Source organism: Pelecanus crispus, chromosome 2 (assembly GCF_030463565.1).
Source record: "Pelecanus crispus isolate bPelCri1 chromosome 2, bPelCri1.pri, whole genome shotgun sequence".
NCBI lineage: Eukaryota > Metazoa > Chordata > Aves > Pelecaniformes > Pelecanidae > Pelecanus > Pelecanus crispus.
The window spans coordinates 31,354,653-31,378,008 of NC_134644.1; the positions used below are offsets into that span (position 1 = coordinate 31,354,653).

Sequence of the window (23,356 nt, forward strand, 5' to 3'; positions counted from 1 at the left end):
TCAAGTCCTGAGTAAGAGATGAAGTGAGAATTGAAATGGATTTACATATACTACTTCCCTGCTGTCCCTCTAATTCTTAGACTCAAAATCCTTATACTCAAAATAGTTTGCAAAGAACTGTTGTTGGAACATGCAGCGACACTATCGCTCCTGTTCATCAGATTGTTATTTTTTATTTTATGAAAGTATGACAGCAGTTTAGAATTCCTTTTTATTTACAATTCTACTGTAATACATTTCAAAGTAGAAAATAAAACAAATGCAGTGGAGACTTTATAAAGGTCTTTCTTTGAAAACTGATGTGTATTTGATACGCCAGCACAGCTTAAAGACAACATGGATTTTTTTCTACTTAAAATCTGACAATGCTATCAGTTCCTTTAATTTGCTCTATTGCAAGGAGTTTTAGAGTTTAAATGTAGAGACGCAGCACTTTAAAATTGTATTTATTTAAAAAAAAAAGCATCCTTGAAAAGTACGTATGTCATGACAGTGTCAAAAGACAGGAAGTACATGTAGGGAAAAAAAAGCTGTGAAGACTTTTGAGTTATTGCCTCAAAGACATTGTTGCAGAAGTGACTAAAGCTTTCCATGTACTGAATTGTTGCATTACATTATGAAAGAAACCCTCCCTTGCTTAATGCTTCCTAAATCCTAAGATTATTTTCTTTCAAATGCTATTCTATAAAACAAGCATTTTTTAAGGTTGCAACACGGTACCCATGTTGTTTGTGCTTGTCATGTAGTCAGTCCCATAGCTGCATTTGTGTGGGTTTCAAATCTGAGGAAAATCCTAGCTTCGCAATCAAGCCTACTTGTATTAAATTGTTGCTTTTATGATTTAAAAAAAAAAAAAAAGAAGAAATTATCTTCTCTGTCTTATGGTGGACTGCCTTTGTTCTTTGAGCTGTATTGAGAAAAAGTTAAAAGGATGCTATACTTAGTTTAATGTTTTGACACTTAGATAATCTTGGAAGTTCAGTATGAGTGTCTTAAACTATTTGGATCTGGGCATACACATTGCTTGAATTTAGTGTGATGTTAAAATGTTTCATAAGACAGAGCAGAGCTGCTATGATCTTTCAATGTTAATATTTTTTTCTTATCACTTTACTGTGTAGATACCCTTCATGAGACACAACTCTGCCACAACTCATCCTCGGAGGCAATCGTGGAAACCTTTTATAATAGGATTTTTAAATGTGGATAAAGCTCTCAATAGAGTACCTAAAGTAAAGGAGAACAGCTACCTTGTCTCTACTATGAGCTTATTATGACAAAAAGTTGAGTTTGCTTGTCAGGCTTGGATAGAATGTAATTGATTGGTTTGTTCTTTGGACTGACAAGGTAGTTAATTTGCCTGCATTTTTTTTGCACTAATCAGGAACATTTCGTATGTGCATTGTTGAAAAATCCCGGATAAATGTCTTGTCAGAATTGTCCTATTAAGTAATGTCTTTTTCCCCTGTGCTTCGTTGGCAAATGATGTTATACAATGCTTGGATTCACTGAAGAGTGACAGAAGCCTGTGGGACTTAAATATTGTGCGTTCCTCTATGGTGATACTGAATGAAATAAGCAACGGTTTGCCATCTGCCTGCCGCTCTACTTATATGTAGTTTAATAAGAACATTTCTATATAGCACCATGTTGTACATAGACCTTACTGTAAAAAGGATTGTTTCAAAAAAAAAAAAAAAAACCAAAATGTTCAGTGATAATGAGACCTGTAAAACACTTGAGACTTACTATTCTGAAGGAATAGATTTGCCACGAAAAAAATTGATTTTATGCTTATTAGTATGAACTAATTGTTTCTGACTTCAGACACTCAAGTAAATAGAACTATACCTATATTGTTTTCTGAAAAATTTTTAAGAAAAAGAAAAATTTGAGTATATGCAGACATTTGTTTTATTTGGCTTACTTCTCTGGCAGTGTTCAGGACAAGCTTATCTCCTCACAATACAAATATGAAATTGTTATGTAAGTTGGGGAAGGAATGAAGAACTGATCACACAGCGTGACAGCTGAGATCTTCGTCTTCGTCCAAATATATCCTGGTAGATGCAGACATAGTATTTTGATCTACAAACGGTACCGGTCCAGTTCTTAAATCTACAGTAGCAGTGTGTTGACATCTTCATCGTTTTCATCTTGAACTTGCTCGGAAAAATTCTGCTCAAATGCAATCATACTTGTAACTTCATGACATATAATCTTGGAATTTCTTGAGATATGGTGGTTTTTGTCATCTATCAAGGCACATTTCCATTTGAAAATATTTTTTAAACTTAAGAAAGAAATTAAATGCTGTAATAAGTAATAGGAGAAATATACAAATTTGTGTATACTTATCTACAAGTCCTATCTTACCAGGGCATTTCATGTTTGGATATTATATTAAATAAAATTAACCTGATGTCTAACACGTCGTTTTGTTTTAAAAAGGGGGTGGGATGATATCAGAGTAAGGTTTTTGTCTGCACTATCAGAAATGCTTAACATTCTGTATTGGCAAGGCACACAAAGAGACCTTTAAAATAAATTTGCACTAGGAAATAGACATTAATGCAGGAATTTGATCTTTAGGAATCAATGAATCCATTTTAGGAAGAAAAGACCAAGTTTAGTGACCACTTGTCCAGAATTTTGACATACAGTAAAAAGTTATATCCAAACGCTGTGCTAACGAGGGGGGAAATAAAGGTGTTTGCCCATACATCATATTCAGTTTAGGAAAAAAAAATACAAAGTAATGTTTACTGTGATTTATGATCAGTGACTAAACTAACACAGTATAGGTATCATGAGTAGCAGAGAATGATAAATGTAGCATATCTTGTCTTTAGTAAGACTTTTAAAATACTTCTGTGTGACATTGTGCTAATAAAGCTAAATAATTTTTCTGTTAATTAAGCTACAATAAAATATGTAGCTGATTAGAAGAGCAGACTAGTTGCCATGGACTCACTGTCAAATGATATTCCACTCACTGGGTTCCACTCAGGACTGTCCTGGATTCAGTATTATTATATTTTTGTTAAATTTTGCTTTAGTGTGTTAGGTGCTGGAATAAAGAGTTTGGGAAAATAGGAACTATTTAATTATAGAGGAAGTGCTGACAAAGACCAATTTTATAAGGCAAGGAACTGTATCTGCAGGTGTTGTCAGTATGATCTAAGGGATTACAGGGTTAGGATTAAAAATGAAATTTTAAGAAAGCACCCAGAAAAGCATGCAGTGTGATAAAGGAAAAAGCAAATCACTGTTTAGTGCATGATTATGATATGAAGAGTAACTAGGTAGGAGATGTAGCTTCAAAAAAGAAGATATGGGGGATGCTGGATCACGAACTGATCATGAATCAAACTAATCATATCTGAGATGTACAAAGAGAGGTGTTACATTTAACGCATGAAAGTACACCTCCTGATTATTCAGAAGACAGATATCTCAGCCTTGCAAAAGCCTCAGGTAGTGTATTCTGTCCACTTTGGCAAGAAACGTGTAGAGAAAGTGCAAAGCAAACTGAATTGAATGGTAAGAAGACTACAGGAGACATAAATGAATAAAAAGGCTTAAAATAGTTGGATTTCTTTTATTTAGAGAAGATTGGGGAATCTGTCTTCAAACAGCCTAAATTAATACAAAGACGACAAAGAGAGAAGTTGCTGCAAAGAAGGCAAAAAAGAAGTTGTTCTTCAAATCTGGTCAACCCAAAAATAAGTCTGAAGTTGAAGCAAGATGATTTGGCAATAGAAGAATTGCACTAGAGAAATTTGTTAGAGAAGTTGAGTAATGTCTGCTATTGGAGGCTTTTAAGGACAGACTAATGTGTGCTAAAAACTGTTTGAGTATTGTTGATACTCCCTCGGGCATGCTTGATACCCTAAGGTGATCTGCTGTATTTTGCATGTTTGTGCCCCAGTACAGCTTCTTTGTAGGATTTTGTTCCTTCCTTGGCACTTTCTTTTGACATTAGGTATTAGATCATTTTTTAATCTCTTTCTTTCATATGATTCATTATGCGTCTTGCCTCTTTTTCTGGAAAATGACACGTTAACACTCAATATTTGACCTTTTGAAAGAAGTTTGATGGCAATCTTCAAATCTGTAATGGACTTCTCTAGTAGTTCACAAACAATACACTGTTCAGTATAGCTAAGTATATTAGTCTGAATACCTGAGAATGGCACTATAGATGCAATCGTATATTATGACTGGAATGTACTTCAGAAAAACTAATGCAGCATTTGCTAATAGCTTTCTTAAATTTTACACTCTTCCATTTGTCAATGGGGGCTATCCTGGTTCTTTCAGAATTTCCTGTCTTTCCTAAGAAAATATTTTGGACTTTTTTGGGAGCTGTAATTTGTGTAGCATTATCTTAATATTATGTCTTGGAGGTATTGTCTTCACAGAAATACTTAGTTTAAACTTAAAAATACTGTAAATACAAGTTCTATACAGCAGCTGTAGAATATTAACAAAAGCAAACACATTTGACATAGTATTTACATCAGTATATTTCCCGTGTATATGTGGGCCCTTAATGAATTTTGCAAAATAATTTATCAAATCCATGTGTTATAATTTTGAAGTACTGTAAGAGAGAGAGAGAGAGAAGTGAGCACTTCTTGCTGCAAGGAAGCTGTTCACTTACGGGTATAGTAAATAAAGTTTCTTTATAGCGTTCATATAATTAATTTTGTACATGGAAACTAAATTTCATAGAAGCGATGAATTGTGGACCATTCGGAAAAAATCTGGATTACCTAGAAATGTCACACAACGATAGCCAATTCAGATTCTTCCTTGCCCATAAATAATCAGTGTTACGTTTTTGGGTTTGAGGGTTTTTTTTGTTTTAGCGTGAATAAAAGCAAGTAGGAAAGGTAGCAGTTTTGTGTTTAGCATAATAAATGTAGCTACACAAATGTCTGCCAGATGAATGCTTATTTTCTTTTGCTCATTTGTGGTATCAATGATCGACACTATTTGTCAGTTCTGTTAAAGTGAAGTAGTTGATTGATGTTCAGGTTACATGATGATAAGCGTCTGTGGGGGAAGGTAATAGAAGCTATATAATTTTTTTTTTTTCCTTTTGAGTTTAGAGGTAGGATGTTTTGTTTACCTTTTTTGCTTTAAAGTGGAACTTCCTAAAGGTCAAAACCATAGCAGCTCATATTCTCGTGTGTTATAAATAGTATTAAATACATGATTTTTAAAAAACTTACTTCGTGTAGCAGATGCTGAAAAGTGTAGCAGAGATCCTCTAAGTGAATGAAGGTTTTTCCACAGGATTATTGTACTCTAAAGAGAAACATTGGTTATTTTATTAATACCCTTGAGTTTGGACAGAAATCTGAGTAAGTTACAGATTATACAGTTTCCCACATCCAGAACCATATAGGTACTTTATCCTGAAACTACTATTAGCTGATGATCAGAAAGCTCATCCTGCTCTGTCAGGCCATGTGTCCATCTTTGCCCATACACTGTCTTCATCAGTAGTAGGTAGATAGAAAAACCAGAATGTAATAACCATCCTGTGTCTGGTATATTCTCTCACCTTTCAGAAATAGCTGTGCCCCCGTCTCTTCCTGTCGTAACAGAGCAGTCTACTGGCTCATCTAACATTATAAACTGTGGAAGTCAGGGACTTCCTTTTGTATGCTTGCATTGTACCTGGCATAATAGAAATTTGAATGTGGCTTTTAGTTACTTTGTGTGATACCATAAGCATTATCCTTCCCAGAAAGGGTATTTCATTTACTTTAAATCAAAATTACGAAAATATTAGAATCCAGAAAGATTTAGGTTGGAAGGAGCCTCTGGAGGACGTCTGTTCTAGCCACTCACTCAAAGCAGGACTGACTGCAAAGTTAGATCTAACTTTGAAATCAAGTTCCTCAGAATTATATCCGGCTGAATTGTGAGCACCTTTGGAGATAGAGAGCCTTTCAGGATAACCAGCACCTGTGTTTGAAGAGGCTGTATAATAGGGTTATATCCTGGTTTATAGTCAATATTGTATGCATGTGCCTTCATGTAAGAATTTTAGTGCTGGAAGCTGTCACAGTCCTGATGCTGAAGTCACCTAAAGCTTCGCTGGCCTATGTGAGAAGACTTGTAAATTATCCTGTTGCTAATAATTTCATAAAATTGTTCTGTAGATCAGGAACTACAAGATGACTTGATCATCCATTTTTAGGGGATATGCCACTTACAAGCAAGGGAAAAAGTGTAGAAATCAGGAAGACGAAGAACAGCTTTTTCCATTTTATACTTAATATGGTTTTCTCTTGACAGTATTCTGCCTAAAAACAAAAGACTTGGTAAGGATCTAGACCTTATATTTTAAATTAGAGTCTAAATACAGCACTGAATCATTTTTGTTTTGTGCTTGGCCTATGACATATCGCAGCAAAATGAAAGCAATTTCTGTTGGAATCTATGAGGCTGAATTGAAGAGTTTTGGTGTAGAATGGCAGGGTAAGGTATGAAGACTTCACTTATCTTCACTTTGTTTCAAGAGATGTCAGAAGAGATAGCTAAAAAGAAGGTTTTCCACATATTCTATAATGAAAAAGTACTATTGTTTTGGGTCCTCCCTCAGTAAGTAGAATAAATGCACTCTTTGGACAGCATTAATAACAATGCAGTAAATACACAATTATACTGTTATTTCACCATGAGGTCTTTAATTAATCTTTTTCTTTAAATAAGGGCACAGGAAGGCGCCTTCTTTGAAATTACATGTAAGAGTTGCTGTTGTAACCCATCCCATAGTGTTCATTCCTATCGACCGGAATTTATCACTTCCATGGCCTGGTTGCAATTAAGGTGTCACAGGAGCACTCCTCACCTGCTCCAGTCCAAAGTCAGTCATCTTGGGTTCTACGGTTTGAATTCACTTGAGATACATGAGCTTACCCTCTTTTTTACATGCCTCTTTCCATCGGATCTGTCATACAGCCCCTAACAAGAAACAAAATGATGACAGTGCCTGAAACTCTGATAGCTGGTTTAAGTTGTTCCTCTGAACCCAAGAATGTGCTGCAATCTACAGTGAAGCCACTTGTGCGTGTCTCTGGCTGTTTGCCGTTTCGGAGGGGCCCACCAGTTGGGCACTGAGGGATGAAAGGGGAGGGAGGGACCAGTGCCTGAGAAGAAGCATCAGTTCCTCAGGGTTAAGACCCCCTAGTCAGAAATAGGGTCCAGAACAAGCCAACAAGGGAAGATGCATATCAATAAAGTCAAATCCACACAGGTGCTGGAATAGCCATCGTGTTGCATCCCCCCAGCTCATGGGTGAGTGAATCCACACCCATCTCTGCCAGTTCTCTGGGAGTTCAAAAATTCTGGATTAGATTACTTATAATTTTGGTCTGAGGTTACCGGAGTAAGGTTTGTATGACAGGTTTGAATGGTGATGATGGTTTGTCACTAGTGTATCAAACTTCACTGTCTCTTTGCCATTAAAGTAAATCTTTCTAAGCTGTTGTGATGAACAGGGAGTAGTATATATACTTTGCAATTTTGTATTTTGTTCAACTTGGTACCTTTTGGCATGGCACTGCAGACGATGTGCAATGATGTGTACATAAGTGAGAGATTTTCTGTACTCTCTGAAGCATATTTGGAAAGTTGTATTTAAAGATTAGCTTATTAATGTTGTGTTTCAGGGACGCGTAGGTAATTACTTTTACAGCATAGATGGGTGATGCTGTCTCGCGAATGCAAAACAGGTTTCTTCACTCTGGCTGAATCAGCTTTTCGTGGTTTTCAGTGATATTAACCAGTGACTTACAAATGTGCCAGTGATGGGCAGCTTTTGCATTCGCTGTTCCTCTGTGAAAGCACAGGGCTTTTTCCCCCGTGCTCACAGGAAGACTTCTGCAGGCCAACTGATAAGACTCCCTCCTGTGCAGGTAGATGCGATGTAATGAAATTGGATGTGTGTGCTGGGCTTTGTAAATAAAATGAGATTGACCCCAGCCATTATCTCATTTATCTCATTTACATTGTAAAATCAGTATCTACACTATTGATTAGAGGATAATTAGTTAATTATGAACAGGAAAATGCAGAGTTATGTAGGGCTTGAGCACAGCCAGCTGTCCTGCTAAAAAACTAATAAAAACAATCCAAGGGCATGAGCAGATGGAGATCACTTTATTAAAGAACAAAGCAGACGTGTTTCAGGTATGGAAATGCCTAATCAAGCTTTCTTGCTGTGAAGATGTAGCTGACCTGCATTCTATATTTTTATAAGTGAAAAATGTTTTATTTTATTATTTTTTAATTTATTAACATGACTCCTTCAGAATTCATCTTTCTTCTTCATACCCCATTTTCTCAGTATTATAGTGGGCATATATCTATCCTCAATTGCTGGAATGAGGAACACAGCGATTTCTGATTTTGATGCACAAAGTAATTTTGGGCTTGTTAAAACATTGATGGTAAGTAATTACCTGTCAGTTAGAGGTAATTTAGGAGGTTAGGTTAGCTTATCTTGGTGTGGAGCTCTGTTTTTATTTTCACAAAGTTTTCAGTACAGCTGCTAGCCAGGCCGCTGAAGATGGCTGTGCACTTAATTACATTTGTAAATTGTGTACTTAACCACAAAAAAAGTTACCCACAAGTAATAGCAAGATAAAATAGTTGCTAGTTTAAGGACTGTTTTGATTTTGTGACCTTGAATCCACAAGGGTACAAATTTTAACTGAATCTTTAAAATGGAGGAAGTGGTTTCTTTCCTTTTTTCCCCTCAGCGCAATAGTTTAACTTGAACTATTAAGCCATCTTCAGGATGGAAGTGGATGATATTTGTAAATGACAGTGGAGTGTGGCTCCTTTGCTCTTTAAATGTCCGTATTGTGATTGATCTGTGAGTGTATTTACTGAAAGGCTGCGAGACTGTCAGCATGACACCTTTTGTGACCCAACAATTTCATTCTCTAATTAAGTGGAAAGTACTCCTTATTTTGTGTTGCTTTCTTATTTTCTGAATCTTGACAGTGGATTTTCTATCATTTTACATTGCTAGACAAAGGAACGCAAGTAATAGTGTACGCTTGAGAGCTTAATCTCATTTTACTAGTGCCATTTTAACCTAGGTATGAGGTTTTCTTTCAGAATTAGGAATTAAGAATGCCAGTTTTGTTTTCTATGCTGTGATGTGTATAAGCTCCACATTTTGTCCCAAGTCAGTCTCAGCAGACACGACTGTTGCCAGACAGCTAGGGCATCATCTTTAACCAAGGTACAGTGTATATTCATCTGTTTTCCCAGCATCATGCTCTGGGAACTTCAGAATCAGTGGATTTGTGTTTCACAATACAGAATTTGTATTCCAATAAAAAGCAGTATGAAGGAAGTGTTTAAAAATATTTGGTAGAGTTTCATTTTTATCACCATGCAGCTTTTTATGTTTTGATACATGAAAATATGCTTTAGTTATTTGCATTTTCTCAGCTGTGCAGATGCAGATAGAAGCTATTAGTATCTGAAAACTTTCATATAGATATTTTTAACTCATTCTAGGAAATTGCACTTTTTCTTCTGCCAAACTAAACAGCTTTGAAGTGATAAAAATTAATGACAATAAATATTAAAAACATTCAGCTTTAGAATGGCGCCTCCAGATCTGTATTTAATTTCATACTCTTCTGGTTATTTCAACCCAGCCTTGCTAACTCCCTCAGCATATTTCTGAAATGTGGCTGAAGGTGCAGTCAGGAAATACCACATTCTAGATACAAAATGGAAAAGATGTAAGAAGAGATGGCAAAGCATAATTTTAGAGGAGGAACATTTTCTTGAACATATAAACATTTGTGTTTATAGACAATCACTTCAGAAAAAATCTAAATTAATACTGTTTGAAGTCAGATGTAGATTTTAGGATTAAGCTATGAAAATACACTAAATCAGTCAGAAATAGTGTGATACTTTATTTTGTGTTACTTAGAGGATCCCAGACAGTTTACAGGGGAGTTCTGATAAGCACTGCTCAAATGCAAGCACTTATGTAAATAAGATTCTAGATATAGAAATAGGTTAGTAAAAATATATTCCTTTACACATGAGAACATTGAGGCTCAAAGGAGGCTTAATCTTTTGCTGAAGGTCACATATGCTGTTGGGATGTAGGAGTGTAACCTATCTCATCTCCCACTCTCAACCTTTTTTTTTATTTTAATATGCCTTTCACAAGAAATAAAACTGCATATGTTCTTAATTGTAGGTAATATATTTCTACATTAGAACTCTTGTGTCTTTAATAACGGAGAATGGTTTCCCTTCCTTTTTTTAAGTGTTTTCTTTGTCCTGGAATTACATTGAGTTATTACTAAAAAATCCTAAGGATATGGATTGTAATATGGTATATCCCATTTTTTAAAAATGCCAAAACCACATCAGTCCAGTATTGCACACTGTTGATAGGTGGTAGATAATAATTTTTAATTTCTACTTAGCAGAAGACAGTACACGCAATACCCTTAGCAGTGGTCATGTTTTACATATAACTGCTAAAACCAGAAGGCTTCCCTAGCAAGCACAGCCTTGATAGCAAGGACAAAAGTATTTACTTAGATTAAACAATCATAATCAGAAAACAGTTACTTCTTTTTGTTTGGAGACTAATCCTTGGAGAAAAGTCACATGAACATTTTCTTTTAATACAGCAGTATGTTCTGTTAGTTGAATCTTCTTTCTCTGATGCACTGTGTGTTCTGTTGATAAATTATATCCCTCTGTCTTTGATCTGATGATGGCTGTACCATGCTGTTATTGCAATTTTTAGAGAATTTTGTGTTTCCATGTTTTGTAGAGGAGAAAATGGGTGGTCAGGGAAGCAGAGAAAGAAAGTGTAGGGGATTTCTTAGGAAGTCTGATTTTTTATTTTTAAACATTTATTCTGTTTCCTATTTTGGATCATTTGTATTGGCTTTAATTCAGAGTTTAAGGGCATTTAATGAAGAGAATATTACAAAGTAAATTTGAAAAAAGCTTTCTTTTTCACACAAAAGAATACAGGGGGATATGCAAATAAAGTGAAGTTCAGCAGGATATATGAAAATCTCTATTATTTGCTCTTAAAAATCTCTTTCTCATTTTGAGCATATTATTGTACTGAATTAAAAATCCTTTCATGAAGCACTTGTCATACTGTAGCATTTCTTCAGTGCTGGTACATTAAGAATGGGTGAACAATAGCTATGCTATATGTTTGAGCTTTTTATGTGGACCATACATAGTACAAAACACTAATGAAAGGTTTATTAAAAAAGAACATAAAATTGTTGTGTGTACATAGGGCAGCTTTATAAGTGAAAGATCACAGTGAAATCCTTTTAAATTAATGCCCTTTTCCAGAAGATTCAAAGTGAATCAGAAAATATTTTGTGCATTTATTTATCAACCACTTAGTCTTGGTGTAAAAAATTCATAGCTGTAAATTGTACTTGAGTTGTTGAATATGTAAGTAAACATTTCACAGAGTTTTCCTTGAAAAAGTAGATGTGTAAAATAGTGTCTTAAAACATGAAAAATCAATATTGTCACTGTCTAAAAAAATGACAGATTTCTGAAAATAAATGGCAATGAATGACATTGAAGTATCTAAAAAATTGAGCTGGGTATACATTTTTTCTTTAATTTGCAAGTCTCTGAAATAATGTCATTTATATAAGATGTAGACAGATGTGATGTATGAGTGTCTGCATCAGAATATTCCAAATTAGGCAGAACCTACTTGAAGTGATTGTGTTTGAAAATACCCCTTATAGAAAATGGATTTTCTGTATCATGATACTGGATCAGGAAATCTTGGGCTGAGACTCGCAGGGAAGCTCAATCTAAAATAGTATAAAAGTACAATTTATATCTAATTTTTTCTGTTGCAGGTGTGATGAATGCAGGCTTTGCTACCATTTTGGCTGTCTAGACCCTCCCTTGAAAAAGTCTCCTAAACAGACTGGCTATGGATGGATTTGTCAGGAATGTGACTCTACGTCCTCCAAAGTAAGTTAATTCATCCTGCGAAATAGTTGAAGTATTCTGGTTTTAGCAGTCTTACTTAGTGTCTGAAGTTTTTGTTGAAATGCTCTACATAGGTCTGCTCTGAAAAACAGTACAAGGACATAAAATAATGATTTCAGATTCTCTGTAAAATAGGTAAAAAATCAGAATGTATGCAAACTGGAAATATTCTTAATAAAAAGAAATTTGTTATCCCAGTTAAATGCTTTCTTTACACATTATCTCCTCTCTGAGAAAGGAATGAGTATGGATACTGTATCAGGATCAGTAATACTACTGACAAGTGAAAGTCTTTCAGGAGTAGTATAGGATACACACCTCTAAGGACAGAGGTAGAAAATACATGTTTTTCTAAATAAATGAAGATGATTTGAATTACTAAACCTGTTTTTTTCGCTGGAAAATCATATGAACGTTGTTAATACTTTATATTGATTGGTGTGCCTTGATCAAATATAACATTTTAAAAGTAGAACTACATTTTTGACATAGATTAACTCTCTTTAACAATATTGACAGTAATAGTATGCTTCTGTAGTACCGAATTTTCAAAAAATAAAGATTTTGATTCTTTGTTTGTCTGCACAGAAGCTTCTTTAGTACTAGCATTCTTTTCTATCATCACCATAACCTCTGAAGAGACTTTCCAATTGATTTTCAAAATTGGATTTTTAAATCCATCTGATACCTCAGTGTTAAAATAACAAAGCATTCTAAGAGTCTGTAAAATTTTACAGGCTATTCTGCCACTTTGTTTGTATTTCACAGACTTTTTAAACTAGTAAGAAAGAGACTCAGTATTTGGATACACAGGGACGCAGCTATGCAGAGCTGTTGTTGTAAGTTCCCTGTTAGCATGCTTGGATACTTAAACTCTTTCATGATGTTACTCTTAAGAATGGAAGATACAAAATGCTCAGAGAGAGGTATCATTTTTTGGCTTGCTAGTGTCCCTGTTGCTTTCCAGCTGGAAAAATATGGTATTCAGTTTCACTCGGGGTGGGGTTAATCGAATTGTTCTTCTGTAAGGAGATACAAAGACAGACATCGGAAATTAGCTGTCCACTACAGTTTGGACATCAAGCAATCTTTCTTGAATGCCACTTACATGCAACAGACTTTCCAAGAGTGAATTAAAATTGTTATTGAATTTCTGTCACCTGCTTAAACTAGAAGGGGTTCTTGATAACGTTAGTTAAAATCTTCCATCTCCTGTTTTCTTGGCTGCTTCTGAGTAAACAAAACAAACAGGGTTTGTAATTTCTAAATGTGTTTTCCAGAAGATTAGCACACAATATACCAGGTGAACTTTTCAAAATACTTTATCATGTAAATTAAGTATGATTAGTGCAGGGTATGTGTTAGTTTTAAGGTGCGTGTTGAAAAATACAATGTTCTGAAGACTAAACAATGTTTATCATTAGAATGATGATATATATTGTATTTTCTTAGTGATTATTACAAATTTAAAAAAATGCTTGTTATTGTGTCTAATTTTCTTTTTCATTCATAGAGATTTTTAATGAGTAAATTTAAATAAAGTCTTCTGCACTTTCAAACACAGGCAATTTGAATTGTATATGAGTGAAAATGTAATGAATATGAAAGATACTGAAAAATTGTCTTATGGGGACTCCTTGTGGTTTTGCTTAGTCACTTTCCCGTAGCTTTTCCACAGAGCTGCGCAGAGAAATTTCTCTGGAAAAGCTGTATTGCTCTCTGTGTTTTAAAAAGTTTTTTTATTTAGCTTTTTTTTTGTTTGTTTTATTCTATACTGCATAACAAATTCAAACAACATGGTGTTGAGTTAAACTCCTTACAGACCTTCCTTATTGTGAACATATTATTTAAAGGATTAGGGCTTTGTTTATGTACTTAATCATTTTCAAATTCCATATTCTGTATGACTTTAGGATTTTGTACTGTGTGTCTGCGATTTTGCACAGCTTTTCACAGCCAGGAGAAGCTGATATGGTAAAGGCTTTTTCTGCCCCTCACTAGAGGGGGTAGTCTCTCAAATGTGTACGCAGAGCTCGGAAGAGGAGAACCGTAAAGAAGGTTGTGGTGTTGTTGCACTCTGCCTGACCTGTGGATGAATTGCAAGCCTGAGCTACCAGCAATTTCAATCTTTCAGTCACTCACTAAATCCAATTTTTGGTGTGTCACAGTGAAGTTTCTTGTATGGATTATAGCAGCAAAATGGGATTGAATTTCCAGCTTTGGCCAAGGAGACTATTGTTTAGTTTTCATTCCTTCAACTTTGTTCATCTGGTTTGATGCAATTTAAATCACTGTTATAGTATACATTTTAAAATTCCCCAACAATGTCTTCTGTAGCAGTACTGGGCCTCGAAAACAATTGGTAGGTAAATTACACTATTTCAATGACGAGAGAGATTATAGTGCATTGCATATAATGGTTCAGTTAGTTTTTATCTCTAATTATGAATTCAGTTTTAGATGTTCAGGAAGAGTTGCATACTGCTGACAGCGAAGAATGTGATTTTATTTTCAGATTTTGCTAAACACTTGTGGGTGTCAGCAGTACAAGGGATGTAATTTAGCGGTAATAAACATATGCTTTAAATTGTTATTGATCACAAGTGTTGGACATGCTACTTCCATTTTGCTCATACTAGTCACAGGACTCTCCAGCAATTGTGTCAGTTTTCCCACCAGCATAACATATTCCCATATTACCCTGCCTGTCAAATAATAGACAGTCAGTGACTTTGCTGTAGGGCATCAGGGCAACAGCTTCTCTGCTGGTAATACTCCCTGTCACTTTTATGGAATGGGTGATCCTCACTACTAAGGTCTGACAAGCTCTCTCATCTCAAAAACATTGTGGATTTTGTTACATCACATGAAAGCTGAAGTAAACCTCTAAGCTCTCCATTTCTCTAACATTATCCATCCACCCTGCAAAAGGATTACAGTGCGCTTTCAGGATTGCCGAACAGCACTCTAAATCATAAATTTGCTGATAGTTTCAACTAGTGATATTCAGAAGGAATACAGAACCATATTTTAGTTGAATTTAATAAAACTTAAATAAAGAAAATATAAAGCAAATTATTCAATATTATGATGTGGTAATATTCAGTAGGAATAAATGTGGCCTCTCCATTTGTTCTTTATGTGCGATAAGGGTCTCATTATGAGGCCTCCTTATTATTAGATGTGGATTCCTTTCTGTTGCCTTCTATTTAAAAATTACTGTTTAAATATCTCCTCCAATTTAAAAATTTTGCAAAGGACCAAGGCAACAAAGAGTTTAAACATATATCATGGTGGTTACAATGACCGTGCTAGTTAGGCTTGTATCTGCTTATCTTTGCGTACAATCTATTTTGCAAAACGCTGCAGAGTGTACATGTCAGGTCATTATTTGGATGCTGCAAGATCAGCTGCCTTGTCTCTAGACTTCTGTTTAGCTTGCCTTTATTTCATCTTTTTACTGTATTGCATTTTTTCAGTGGAAATAAATTGTCAGTATATATATGCACGGAATTCTCATCTAAACCCCTCAGAAAATATTTTCTGGAACGACAAATACATGACACGCCAACCCTGGCAAGTAATATTTTTTTGTACACTTTTGTGGTGGAAAGCAATCATGGATGATTTTAGTTATTAGCCAAGTAGAAGCATTTCTCTGGGTATATCTTGCTTTCACATAGTGAATAAGCAAATGTAATGGACGCTGTAATACTAAAATATTGAAATAATATTTTAAATTAAAAACAATTTTCAAAATGTGCAATTTATTTCAAAGCTCTTAATTTGGTCAGATAAAACGAAAAAAGTGAGCAATTCAGTTTAATTCCAGTAGTCCGTGGAAATTTATTCTAGTGAAAAATGAAGTGGGTGGTTAAGAAGGTCTGTGAGGAGTGTAGAAGTTCCTGATCTACTCATGAGTTGTGCAAGTGACAACTCATTATGGTTTATCTAATTTAATTTTCTTCATTATGCCTTTTTTCCAAACTCAGGAAGCATTTCCTCACACATGCGTAGTTTCACACAAGTGTATTAAAAAATAAACAATGAAACCAAAAATTCCTGATGTCAAGCTCTCAAATTTAGGAAATATCAAAATTAAGGTGGCATGACGTGCTTTAAGTCCTTTTGTGGCTATGCATGAATTTGCAGCCTTTAATCACCTCACAGTGTGATTTCCCCCCTCGCCCCCCATCTTGCCTTCTCTGATTTAGCTGTCAGGATTCACTAAAAGGAATTAATTTGGGTGGAGTATTAGGAGAAGACACTGTCTTTAGGTTTTGCAAGGCATCAAAACTGATGATTTCAGGAACAGAAAAAAAAGGAATCTTGACCTTATGTTTGAAGTACTTGAGTTGTGACCAGAAAATTGAATTTTATCTTTGTCTCACCCCAGAGCTCCTGGGAATGCTAGACAAATTAAAATTTTCAAATGTTTAGTAATTTTTTTTCTCCTTGCTTGCTGTTGTCCTGCTTGGATCCCTTGGCCCAACATGCAAAAATGCTGAGTTTTCAGAGCTGTGGTGGGTGATAGTGTAAGCTGTGTTTTGAAAGTACTAAGTCTCCCTAATGATGTGGTCTGGACTATTGCAAATTGAGTAACTGATTTAATAGAAATTTTAATTCTTACTCTCCTTTGTTTCTTGGCTTCCGTTGTGCAAAAAGTCAATACTGCTCCCTTATTTTAGACGTTTTCCTTGGATTTGGATGAATTGTTCTCTGGAGCTGCCTTTTCCTGTCCACTGACTATAGGAGGGAGCCGAGACAGGTAGTTTAGATTAGCAAGGGTTATAGTTTAGGTGGGATTCTCCTTGCTTGAGTACACACAGAAGATGATTGAATCAGCGTTGCATGGACAGACTTTATCTGGGCATTCACTAAACATTCGGAACAACACATTTTCAATATAGCCAATGTCTTTAACATTTTATATACACAAGAAAACCCTATTTGAATATAATATGTGAGGTTGGCACACAGTGGTAGTATATATGCATGCTAAATCATGTCTTTAATGTGTTTTATAGTGCTTTTGTAGGTATCATTCAATACAATGTGATTTTAAGAAGCTATGTTTAAAATACATCTTTCCAAAAATAAACCAAAAATCTCCTTATCTGTAAAGGTCTTTTGTATTAATTCAAACTTGTTTTGGTTGCATATTCTGACAAAGGGTGACTGCAATGCTTGTAAAGAAACTGTGACCCTAATTTACTCAGCTTATATCAGAGAGGCTGTTGCATCAGAGCACCTTCTTTTGAGGACACAACATACAAGCAAATGAACTGCCACCATGGAAAACAGCATTGCAGCTGAAAAATGATAAAAGAATACTGCTAATAAATCTGCTTGCTGATACAAGCAGAACATAATGTAATGGAAAAAAGTTCCATTTTTATGCAACATTTTTCAACCAGAAGTTAAGTATATTTCAAAGTGGTTTGCAGAATAACAAATTGCATAGTGTAATTCCCTGTCTGCATATGTAAAGGTAGAATTTGTCTTCACTTTTACTAGGTGTGGATATTATGATCTATTTTATTATATGGTCATCAAGAACAATAGAGTTAAACATTTTTGTATATATTAATATATTTTAAAGTTGGTTGAGGAGAGTTGAATTATGCTACATAAATCAGATTAGGACTTTGGTTTCTTGTGTGACACGGAACAAAAGATTTTTTTTTATATAGCAACTGGAAAATGTGTGGTTATTTTGAAATCATAGTTGTCTTCCTAGGTTTGTGAGGAGCAGCCAAACATTGGCACTGGAATGTTTTCCTTAAAATTGAACAAGAGAAAATTATCCAAATCTGTAAGGCTGTGTGAAGATTTAACACAAGTCCTTATGCTACTTATGCCCTGTTTTAAGAACTTAAGTAATGCCAAACCTTGGCACAGAAATTAATTTCACTGTCAAGATAATAAAAAAAAAAAAGGGTGAAATTGCAGTGTACAGTAATTCTTATCAGTTGGCTGAAATATTGCCAATTGTGTTTTAATATTTGCTCCCCAGGTATCATATTTAAAAAAATGAGTTGGCACAGCCTCTGTTATTTTCTGGCAAACAGGTATAATAGATCTATGTAATGAATAATTTATACCATAAAATGTTTCAAAAATAATCAGCCTTGAAATTAACTTAAGATGGGACTTGATTTATGAATAGTGGATAAGCTCAGCATAAAGTTAGTTGGTATTAAATCCCCAAATTAATCCAAATAATCAGATACACTTAGTTGGCAGAAGAACATTCCTATAGTGTAAGTGGGAAGCTTAGATTTTAATGAAAAAAAAGGTTAAGCATTGTAAAATGTTTCTGGAACAGATGATTATTTTAAATATTTTAATTCTTCTCCACATCAAAATCAATTCTACCAGTTCCAATACCCCATGTTACCAACTGCCAGATCCTCATCATCACTGGTGCTTGTATTTCTTCTTAGGTGCAGCTTAACTGTATCAAAAAAGTATAGTAAAAAATGACAGTACAGTACAGCATTGTCTTTCCCATAACCTTGTCTGAACAATCTCTTTTTGACTGGTTACACAGATGGTGATAGATCTAATACGAGCCAGAAGTTTAAAGAAATTGGAATACAGGGATCTTTCTCTTAATGAGGTATTGTTGTTCCAAATGCAAAAACAAATTTCTGATTTTGAGGCACAACACTGGGATAGATCAAAGAGTATTAATTAAAACGTTTAAAAAAAATGAAGTACCAATTAGGAGTGCAAAGTGAAATACATAATTTTTTCTTGCATTAAACTTTGTCAAGAACCAGCCGCTGTAGAAAACCTGATAAGAGTCTGTTTTCCTGTGGTATATTCTTAGAAAATTAAGATTTAAACTATGCCCAGTAATTTTAAATTAGTACTTCTGTCAAAAAAGCCTCGTTTTAATGGTACTTGGTCCAAAAATTGTTTGGTTTCTGAGGTTCATTTTCTTCTTCCCCTTTTCTTACCCAGGACAGTGAAGAAATCACTTGCTGCTTAACTTCATTCACTCTTTTTCATAAACAACCCAGCAACGCAGAAATTTTTCCAAAGCTGAAACTTTGCACACTGTTCTAAGCTCTTTTTCTTAATGGGAGAGCAGTAGTATCATTTAATGCCTTGCATAATGCTGAATGTTTTATGACAAAAGCAGGAGGAATAAATGTTTCAAATACTGCTGAAAACAGTGATTCATTCTGATGCCATTATACACACACACACACACATCTTATACTACCTTTAAAATGAAGCAAATTATTTTTTCAAGAGGCTTTGTGAGCATCTCACAAATCAAATTATTACAGAGGTAGTCCTGCTTTTCATAAGTTGTTTTGATAGTTTTGCTTTTTTGCAATTAAAAACATGTTACTGAAGTAAAAACAAAGAAAGGTGGCTGAAATTAGAAACAAGCTCAGTAATTAATTATTGCTTTGCTTAAAATGCACACTCATGTCTAATTTCCATTGGAACATTTAAGAGGTACCTGATTAGTAAAGTACTGGACTTAAAAAAAATTAAATCACAAATAAACCGTAGTGTTTATACATTTTTAATGCATCTAATCTGAATATACACAATCTGGTATTTAAATGACTAAACCTCTAGTTTAGATGTGATTTAGTTTAGATAATTCTATAACTATTACCTACTCTAAGGTAGTGGTTAAGGAAGCAAAATCTCTTCGTGGACAGCTGTTAGAAACACCACTGCTACTCCTTACCTTCTGTAGGTTATGCTTCTAATAAAATCTGCTTACAATTATGGTTTATCTGGGAAATGGTTCTTCTAGTGAATTATGACTTACACTTCCTAAGCCATGACAAAATGAATTTACAGCCTACGTTGCCCGCTACTGTGGTGCTGAGTGGTAAGTAATCTCTGCTGGGACCTGTCTGCAACTGAGAAAAATCCGAAAAGCAGCTAGCATCGTGTTTGAAGTAAAGCCACTAAACCTGGTTTTATGCTAACGCAGCGTGAGAGAATAAAAAACGAGAGCACTTTTTCAGCCCTGAGCAGCACCCCGCAACAGGAAGATTTTCTACCTCCTTTTTGGTATGCAGCTATGTGTACTCTCAAAGGATGCGAGAAGGCTGATAGAGGACTAGTGTCAGGGGAAATGCTTGCTCCTTAAAGAACTGGAGGCTTTCTCTTCCTTGCTTTTGAAAATCAATTGCTGCATATTTACAATACTGAGCAGCATTGTGACGGTGAATTTTACATATTGAAGATGCTAAATTGAAGCATAGAAGACATGGAGAAAGTAGTTTTAACCCAAGTTTTCTCCGTTTTACATTCCTTTTCAAGTGAGGTCACAAAAGGAAGCTATACGCATGTGAAAGTCTCCAAATGGTAGCTGCCAAAGCATCATAGCTTACAGCACTGATACACACTCAGATCTACTTCATCAATCCAGTTGTCTTCATACTTCTAGAGTTCCTAAAATAATGAGCCTTTTGAGTATTGATAATTAGGGGCTTCATGCTGACAGTAGAGTCATAAACAAATTTACCAATATTGTAATTGACCATTACTACTTTCTATTAACAACCCTATTGGAAATTTTGATTGTTATTTACTTAATGAGTAGAACGCATGTTGATTTTTGGAAGTGTCTGAAAAAAGTGTGGATGAAAAGCTTGTAACTTGACTTTTGAATTTTTTAACCTTTTGAGCCTTGATTAAATTCTTGGTTTAGATGATACGAGATGCCAGGAGGGCAGTATTAAAAAACATAGCCATTGTGCATAATCTTTTCTAATTTGAATATTCATGAAGAATTGAAGACTCAAAAGAAAATAGCAAAAGGTGTGTGCTTTGCAATGACATAAACAGAGGGAATCCTGAGAAGTGCAAAGGTATCTCTGGAGTCTAGGGGCATCCCATTCCACCCTAATTTTGCAAAGCAGTGTTCTGTTGCTACCAAATTCCTGAGATAAATTTCTTTACCTAGAAATACATTTCTTGCCTTATGTTTTAAATAGGACTAGAAGGTATGTAATTAAAGAAGAATTATATATCTTAGTTCCTCACTAGTCCAACTTTATTACCCTGCAAATTATCTTAGCACATCACCTGTAATCATATTCTATATGACGGCAGAAGAATTAGATCTTTAATTGTTAGTCTCTGGATAAGATCTGAACACATTATCATAGTTGCCTAATTACCTGCTCATGTTTACTCTCAAGGTTGATTTTATTTTAAAGTCTTTCAAAGAAATGCAGTCATACATGTCACTTTAAGTAATGTGTCACTCATTAGGATAAATTACTAATGCTTCCTGGGCAAAATCTAATAATATTGAACCAGGAGAGAGGAAGAAGAGGGGAGAAGAAACCGAAAAAAATGCCGTTTTATGAAGTGCTAAGCAAGTAATGAGTTTTAGCAGAGTCAAGATTTGCTTTTCGTTGTCGTGTTAGCTAGTGGTAGTGAGGTTTAGTCACCATTCTCAAATAGAGATTCTCTTAGTGCCAGCCGCATTTAATCACATTTTGCAGAAGACAGCTGGGCATTGGCAATTTGTGCTGTGTCAGCCACTTTCTGTGCAAAGGAGTGTCTCATCACTTGGATTTTAGCATTCTGTAGCAGAAAAGTTCCCTCTTCTTAAAATTGGCTCAGCAAATAGCTTGTGTGGGAATATAACTGTAAGAGCATTGCAATCAGCTCTACCAAGAAAAAGCACAAATATTATGTGGAATTTTAAGATGGCTTTTGAAAAGATTTTCACAAACCCTTTAAAATGTATAGTGCATTGTTAAAATTCTGGTAGCAATTAAGTTTATCTTAGATTTTTTTTAGTAAATGTGTCTTTGGTAACGGTTGAAAATTATTATCTGGTTCAGTGGTTTGAAACACCTTTGGGCGTGTTTGAAAAGTCTTAAGTGTATTTCAGCTGTGTCAAACAGTACCGAAAGATTTGATATGTGGAAAACCTTGGAATCTGTAGATACCAAGATTTCTTCTAGCTACTAATCTCATGCAGACTGAAGGGCAGATGGTATCCTTTCAGATGTGGTATAAATAGCCAAAGAAAAGAAGTGGCGAAAAGGAAATAGCAAGATAACTTAGTATTTATGGAAGGTACACACAAGTGTACTTAGAGGGGGTTAATCACATCACATACTTATTTTCGGAAATAGAAGGGCGCCAGCAGATTGATACAGTCATTGACATAATGAATATTAAATGTGTAACCAGTCGTGTGCAATAAATAAGGATGCATATCAGGTACTATTTGCAAGTATACTGTGTATTAAATGAATATGCAGTTTGTCCTACCATTTTCTTCTAGTGCATAATATCTCCTCTGCTTGTTTAAGTTGAAAGTATTGCAGAAGGCAGAGGAACTTCAGAACAAAATGATACTTTAAATACTTTTTTTTTTAATTGCTGGTGGTAGGGAACTCTATTATAAGATGTCTGTATTCGTGTGAGGATAACTTCAAGAATCTTACATTTAAAAGGGGATTATGAGAAAATACAAAAAGTTTGAGATTTGGGAGCGGTGATTTATTAATCTGTTATTAATTCTCCCACTGGAATGACCTATAGACCTATTGTTGTTTATGTGCTTTCTGGGTACAGCATAGACAGAGACTGAAAAGCTCCTTGATATAGAATACTAAAATATTCAGAAGACAATTTGTATCCTTTCTCAGGTACCCTGGTTAATATACAATGAATCATTTTACCTACTGACTTATTCTTCCATGCAAAGCACCCTGCTTCAGCTAAAGGCTAGTAAGATGGCTTAAGCAATCTCTTGGGAAATATGATTTTGAACCCTCTTAAGAAGAGGAAGAGGGAAGTGAACCAGGATCTTCCCTGTGATGGTTGAATGCATTCAGCAATTAATTTAGGGCAGCAATCAAACCATCGTCTAAAAGTAAGGCATTAAGTGTGTCTGTGTCTCTTTTTTTCTTTTTTTAATTTAAAGAGGGAGGGGAAGTTGTTAGGCTCCAGAGAGCTTTCAGCGTAGTCAGTCTCAGGAGGAGGAAGGGAACTGTTGATAATCCAGGGTAACACTACTGAATTCTAAATAAAGCTGGTATTTAAAATACCCTGTTATTTTTAACATTTCCTATTGATTAGCTTAAATAGTTCTGCATTCCAGTATGCTCATTTTCATGGATCATAGTCTGAGGTATCTTAGTGTGTACTTATCTTAGCATTTTGGTTAGGATCAGGAATGCATTTTTGAAAGGAATCGCCCAGTTGCCACCAACTGCTATGCCTTGGTTCCCATTATGGAATGGTCTCAAGAGTGTGCAAACCGGAATCCTGTCAAGGGACACTAAAGCTG

The 23,356-nt window shown here is 35.0% G+C and overlaps 1 protein-coding gene across 1 annotated transcript in view; it reads left to right on the forward strand.

Moving 5' to 3' along the window:
- Positions 1-23,356, forward strand: part of PHF14 (PHD finger protein 14) — a 140,869-nt gene that overhangs the window by 105,849 nt on the left and 11,664 nt on the right. The window contains exon 18 of the mRNA XM_075728211.1: positions 11,922-12,039. Within this exon, the coding sequence (XP_075584326.1) occupies positions 11,922-12,039 (118 nt within the window). The remainder of the gene's footprint in view (positions 1-11,921; positions 12,040-23,356) is intronic.